The 6766-nt window shown below is 34.5% G+C and overlaps 1 protein-coding gene across 2 annotated transcripts in view; it reads right to left on the bottom strand.

Moving 5' to 3' along the window:
• The window catches only part of LOC109833776 (chaperone protein DnaJ), a 15538-nt gene continuing 10694 nt past the window's right edge, over positions 1923 to 6766 (bottom strand). For both annotated transcript variants that reach the window (XM_020401584.1, XM_020401583.1), the window contains exons 7-11: positions 5397 to 5526; positions 4825 to 4985; positions 3735 to 3811; positions 3539 to 3647; positions 1923 to 2521 (exon numbers count right to left, since the gene is read on the bottom strand). In XM_020401584.1, coding sequence (XP_020257173.1) covers positions 2311 to 2521; positions 3539 to 3647; positions 3735 to 3811; positions 4825 to 4985; positions 5397 to 5526 — 688 coding nt within the window. In that variant the 3' untranslated portion in view covers positions 1923 to 2310. The remainder of the gene's footprint in view (positions 2522 to 3538; positions 3648 to 3734; positions 3812 to 4824; positions 4986 to 5396; positions 5527 to 6766) is intronic.

Raw genomic sequence — 6766 nt, 5'->3', positions numbered from 1 at the left:
AGGCATTTATTCAAACAGGAAGTGGGCAAAGGAAAAGAACATCAAAACTGCTTCGATTAATTCTAAACAACAAAAGATAGTAACCATCATAAACCAATTTTAGTAATTGAAATTTTGAGGAGAACTACAATTGGGCATCCAGAAAAGATAAGAACGATTAATTGAAGGTAAGCAAGGATGCCATGTTTTAAATAAAATCATAGTCGGGGTTTGAGTTATTTCCTTTTTTTTTTACGTGCAAGCAAAGAAAAGCAAAGCGGGTACACTTACGAAACTTCCTAACATCATACATATTTTGGGAGTTTCGGATTTGCAACTTAATATCAGAAAACCCCTCTTGACTTTGCACGATTATATGTTAACCCCCCACAACTTTCCAAATTACATTTATAAAAACCCTTAAGTTAGGGGTCACTAGAAACCCCCTTTAGCTTTATGATTTTATTAGAAAACCCACTTAATAGCCTTAATTGCGATTTCCACTAGAAAAGTATCCTCCTACATAATTTTACCCACCCACGTGAGATTTGCGGTTAAAGTTGTTAGGAGGGATCTTTTGATAAAATCTTAAAATTAAAAGGGTTTTTGATAGCCACTTAACTTTAGGGGGGTTTTCTAATATTTTGAAAGTTGTGGTAAGGGTCTTCTGATATTTAACCCATTTTAAAAACTATTTCTCTTTGGTCTTTTGGCATCTTCTTATCCAATTTTTTAGTCAATACCTTAAAGCTAAACTAAAACTAATGGCTTGTTTGGATTTGGATTTGAAGAGAAGTTAAGGGAACCTAGGAGAAGTGAAGTTAAGGAAAAATAAGGTAACATATAAAGCTTATTTGGAAAACAAGTAAGGAGAATCAATGGGAGTTTATTTCACCCCATTTAGAAAGTGTATTAAAGTGAAGTGAAGGGAAGGGAATACGTATAAAATAATATAAAATACTCTTAAATGTTATTAAGTTATGACGTTATGTTGTTACTAGATCTTGATGGGGGTAAATTGGTCTCTCTGCAATTGCTTTGCTCCCCTCCTTTACCTTCACCATGGTTACACCCCAATTTAGGGGGAAGAAAAAAATTGTGGTTTTCTCCCCTACTTTACCTTCCCTTCTCCCTCACTGACACTACCTATAACAATTTAATTCCCAAACAAAGCTAAAGCCTACCATAACTCCCCCCACCCCTCATTACCCTCAATCCAAACACACCCTAAGTCTCTATAGAGCCATGAAGCTAGTGAAGTTTAAGTAAGATACTATTTTTCAGTTTGATTAAATTACACAGACTTATCATCATTTCCATTTTCCCATTAGCATATCATAAGTTATAAAATATTGAAAATTATCATAAAATTTTAAGAATTGTCAATAAACTACCTTCATTATCTTGTAAATGTACGTATTACGTGCTTTGCACATGATAATATCTAAACTAGGTTGTCTTTAATATATGGTACCTTATAGTAATTTTGTGCAATTCGGCATTTCATTTTTACAATGGAATTCCTTTTCTTAGTGAAGGATTTGTTGCTTCTGACCCTTTGCTAAGCAAAACTTCTTATTTTGCAGCGCCAAGTAAAATTCTGACGATTATGTTTAGAATATGAAACTTTCATTGAAATTGGAACCAACTGAGATGGCAACTTTCGAATAAGGTTATAACATAGGATCGTTTGAGTATCAATATCTAGCCCAATAACGACACACAACACTATAATTTTTTTAATCGCACACATGGGGATCGAACCCAAGCCCTCACGCGGAACGCTAATCTTTAAAAGTTTATTATGAACAAATCATTTTCGAGCAAAAAATGATGTATGCTTAGATGATTGAATTCTTGCATATAAACTGTCAAAATATAATTGCAAACAACTGACAACGATTTAATAGAAAACCATATCAAAGCACTTTCTGTGGACTAAATTAGGATAATCTCTTCCGAAAATTCTCACCAAATGGCAAACTATGGATCCGATAATGCATCAAATACTCAATGAATCGCAAGTTTTACATCATTAGATCTATTGAACAAACTGAACATGTAAGAAACTACCTTGAGAATCACTCAGCCATTGGGAAGTCGACGATAGTTTTGTGGAACACCAGGGGCCAGGGCTATGAATGTTCTGTGGCTGAGGCTTGAAATATTTCTGTAAGAACTTAAGTATACACACCAAAAATTTTGGTACCAACTTCGCCACTGTATATTCTCATTTATAAGCAGATCAATAAACCCAATAAAAGGGCAGAACTTATGAAAATAAACCCAGGAGTCCACCCATTTAAAAAGCTACGTAAATTCCATCAGTTGTTAGCGTTCCTTTTTAATGAAGTGCCTCTGGAGCCGATGTAAAAATAACCTGCTAATTTTTCCATCACGTATAAAAGAAAGAATACATGTTACAACAATAATCCCACAAATGGAAATAATGGAGGAGGGATCAGCTTTGACATGAATGATCCAAGCTGGTGATGATGACTGTACGTAACTGACAGATGCAAACCCAGTTCCCTGCTTCTGCCTGCAAAACAAGGTTACAAATTAAAATGAAATGGTTATTATGTTAGTTCCAATAAGCGCTGAAGCAAGATATTAGAATTTTTATTTCATACAGATTTTGAAAATTAGAGAGGTTTGAATGAAAGGAGCTACATATTGTTTTATTTCATTTCAGTATCAGCCCTTTCTATTTCCTCCACAAAAATATGTAAAGAAACTTTGCAAGCAACCAGCTTATAGAATATCAGTCCATAGTAATATTTTTTAACAATTAGACTACAAATCGAGAGTGTAATATAATAGTGTGCTTTCAGTACCGAACCAAATGGGTGTTTAAGAACTGCACAATTAAGAAATCCCTGTATGAAAAGTCAAAGAAATACACAATTAAGGAATATGCTAGACTGACAATATCAAAAGTCAAACACAATATAAAAATCCGCAAGCGACTAACTTTCATCACTTCATCCTCACGTAACATCTGGTTATGGTTAGCAGAAGTGCCAATCAATGGGCAAACAATACTTAGATGAGATTCAGAGACAGATGCACATGTAACCGGTGTCTGAGTGATAGAAGTATGTTTGATGCGGGAGGAAAAAGGATAGTACGATGGGTTAAGGTATTGCAGCAAACAATACTTAGATGGGATTCGGAGACAGGTTCACAGGTAATCAATGTCTAGGTAATAGAAATATTTTTGGTGCCAGAGGAAAAAGAAAAGTATGATGTGTTAGAGTTGTGCAGTGAAGGGGTATACATAGAATTAGATCCTTAATTTCTCTTTATTTATTAAAAAAATATGGTTTTTGCTTCCTTTAGCATCAGTCTGCTATTCTAAATTTCACCATCATTTATACATTAATTGTTTGTAAATCTTAAGCAGAGAACAGGTGTGAAATTTGCCATAGCATAGTCCAAACTACTAACTACTAAGATCACATCACTGAATAGACAAAAAGGACAGTTTAGTGCATGCAACAAAGTATATCACAATCATGTAAAATACTCAGCATGAATTATCCCATTCTCAACTTACCCAAACAATTTCTTTAAAGAACTCCATAAGTAACTTTTGGCCTCTTTTTGTGAAACACGGTTACTCCTTTTGCTCATTTTGTGTTTGTCAATGTTTTCCTGAAGCTTCCCTACAGAGGCATATAAAATTTGAAGGAACATTGAACGACAGGAGGAAGCATACGTCAATCTCTTGAAGATGTGAAAAATATTGTTACCTTCTGATGAGGATGAGTGATTGATAGAAACATCCCTAAGCGACACTAGCTTTTCAACTAGTGAGCGCTCCTCATCACTGTGAACGACACAAGATTATTTAACACAGAAAATAAGCATCATGTAAAGAAAAGCAGTTGATTCATAATATTAACCCAAATTCTTATGAAAGACACTCTTAAATGTAAATAACACTGCAGCATGGCTATAAAAAGGAATAAAGTTATTAGTAACACAGGTGTCTTTTGGAACTTTCTTGAGTACCAAGTCACACAATATAATGATCTCATTTTGATGGATCAAGTTTAAATTATGCTGACGCAGAAGTTTTCCTATATCTTGTATATGATAATGTGGACATCATGATGAGGTAAAAGCATACTAGAATAAAGTCTACTCAGAATCCATGACTACTACATGAACAAATATACAAATTAATCAATTAGTTCTTGTTATGATTTTAGAAAGGGAAGTTTTATTATTGATGGTTAGGTAAGATAGTGAAAGGTGGAGGAATTGTTTTCATAAGTTGTTCAATGAGAATCACACAAGAGAGCATAAATCAGATGATTCAACTTCTGAAATACACTACAGGCATTATTGAAAATCTAGGCTAACTAAAATCAAGGAAGCTTTAAAGAAAACAAAAAAGACAGGGAGACTTGTAGGACCTAAATATACTTTAATTGAAGTTTGGAAGGGTTTGGACGATACAGGCTTAGTGTGCTGACTAAGTTATTTGACAAGTTATAGATACTAAAAAATATCCAACTGTTGGAGAATTAGCACTTCTGCACTTGTATGTAAGAATAAACAAACATACAAAGTCATGTAAAATATAGTGCGATCAAGCTTATATATAGATAATGGAACTTTTGTAAAGAGTAATTGAGCAAGACCAAGAAAAAAACATCTATCCCCTAACTAATTTGTTTTATGCTTGTGAGATCGACTATGGAAGCTAATTCATTTACTAAGAAAATTTTTGCCAGGTAGGTTGGGCATGAGAGCTGATACCAATTCCATGTCCTCAGGCACAGCAGTTTGAAGCATAACAAGAATATTAAGAAAATATAACTAACTAATTCAAACCTGATAGTTTTTGGAATCTGTACCCTGACAACAAAATGATGATCACCTCGAACTGAAGGTTTATTAATATTTGGAACCCCCATGTTAGCAAACACCAAAGAGTCGCCAGGCTGTGTCCCAGGAGGTATTTGAAGATCCCTACATCCCCCAACAGTTTCGACCTGGGATAGGATTTCATATATCATGTAAATATAAACAACTTACTGATAGAGATATGCCCAGTCAAAATTATTCCCACAGAAGACAATAACCAATTCTTTTAAGTTTTACTAATGTGAAATTATCAAAAGATAATTCAATAATTAAACATTAATAAGCAGGTTATTAATCAAATCAATTGATGGGCAGTCCAATTTATCCTTTTAGACTTAAAATGAACATCAACTCTTTGAAGTAATTGTTTCCACATTGCACCTACATCATAGACAAGGAGTGTAATTTGACTTCACAAGTGTAACCAGTATTGATTATAGCTATTATAGATCACTGTTATAGATAATACGCATAGCTGACCGGATACTCAAGAAAAGGGCATCGCATGTGAGGCAGCATTGCAATGTCAGCAAGGTTACCTTAACTATAGTTCCTAATATCGCTTCAGTGTAATCAATACTGACGTCAGAGTACAAGTTAAGACCGTCCCTCCGAATTCCTGGTTTCTCATCCACATGAATGAATAAATAAAGATCGCCAATACTACCCCTGCATAATGGAACCAATCATTGCTTAGTTATCAGTTTGAGTCCAACTGATGAGATAAAAAGAGATAATACTAGATTTTAGATACGCCAGATTAATATTTCAATATAAATGATATGAACTACAAAAGGACTCATGTTCACCCCATTATTACAGAACAGGTTGTGATTTTCATGTGAGCAGAATCTGCAGTGAAACATGACCTAGGAGCTTAACATAAAATTATTCCAAGTTCTGCATAAAAATGTGCATGAAGTGAATGAGAAAGTATTGCAGAAGAACACAAATGCAATCATCGTCTTGAGATAAATTTACCGTACAAATACATTTTTCTGCAGATATAAAACTACTTTTAACTAAGGGTCCTGTATGGTTAACTGGTTAAGTGAGGACTAGAACAACAATGGATGTCTTTTCAGAACTTTGCAAGTTTTACTTTCAAGAGCTCGGCTGGAAAGACCATTAAAAAGGAGGATGTAGCCTGCTCATTTTCCTCCTCACTTATTTTTTGGAACTAGGTGACTTTCCTGCCCCTTCCCAATAGGCAGGCCCCGGATCTATCTCCAGTGCTCCCTCATATTAAGCACCTAAGAACAACTCAGTCGGTTATAAATATAAATTTTTTATATAAATTACATATAAATTTCAGTAAGTTCAAAGAAGTACAACATGAACTCTCATTACACCTAACCTACTCCAAAAGCTCTTTTCATGTAACATCTAATAGAAGTTTACGATGAAAAATCACATATAACATGATCAAACATTATATAAAATAAAACCATCATATATCTTATGTGTAGCTCTTCTAAGGATTCTAAAAGCTCTTTTCGCACATAACCAAGCTGAAAATGTATGTGGCAATATCAAGGTTCAGGATACACCTTTTCCATGAATCATTAAGAGGCTAAGGCATCAAGATTCATTCAATGATCAGGCAACATTTTTTAGCATCAACCTTAGCCTCACTAGGAGTCAATGAAGCTACGCATTCAAACCAACGGAGCATTTTGCATGAACAACAAGAACTAATCTTACTTGTTAGGAGCAGGCATTTGCAAGAACTTGTTTCAAGAGGCTAAGGCATCAAGATTCATTCAATGATCAGGCAACATTTTTTAGCATCAACCTTAGCCTCACTAGGAGTCAATGAAGCTACGCATTCAAACCAACGGAGCATTTTGCATGAACAACAAGAACTAATCTTACTTGTTAGGAGCAGGCATTTGCAAGAACTTGTTTC

Source organism: Asparagus officinalis, chromosome 3 (genome assembly GCF_001876935.1).
Source record: "Asparagus officinalis chromosome 3, Aspof.V1, whole genome shotgun sequence".
NCBI classification, from domain to species: domain Eukaryota; kingdom Viridiplantae; phylum Streptophyta; class Magnoliopsida; order Asparagales; family Asparagaceae; genus Asparagus; species Asparagus officinalis.
The sequence above is the reverse complement of the archived record's forward strand: the minus strand, read 5'-3'. Positions and strand labels throughout refer to the sequence as shown.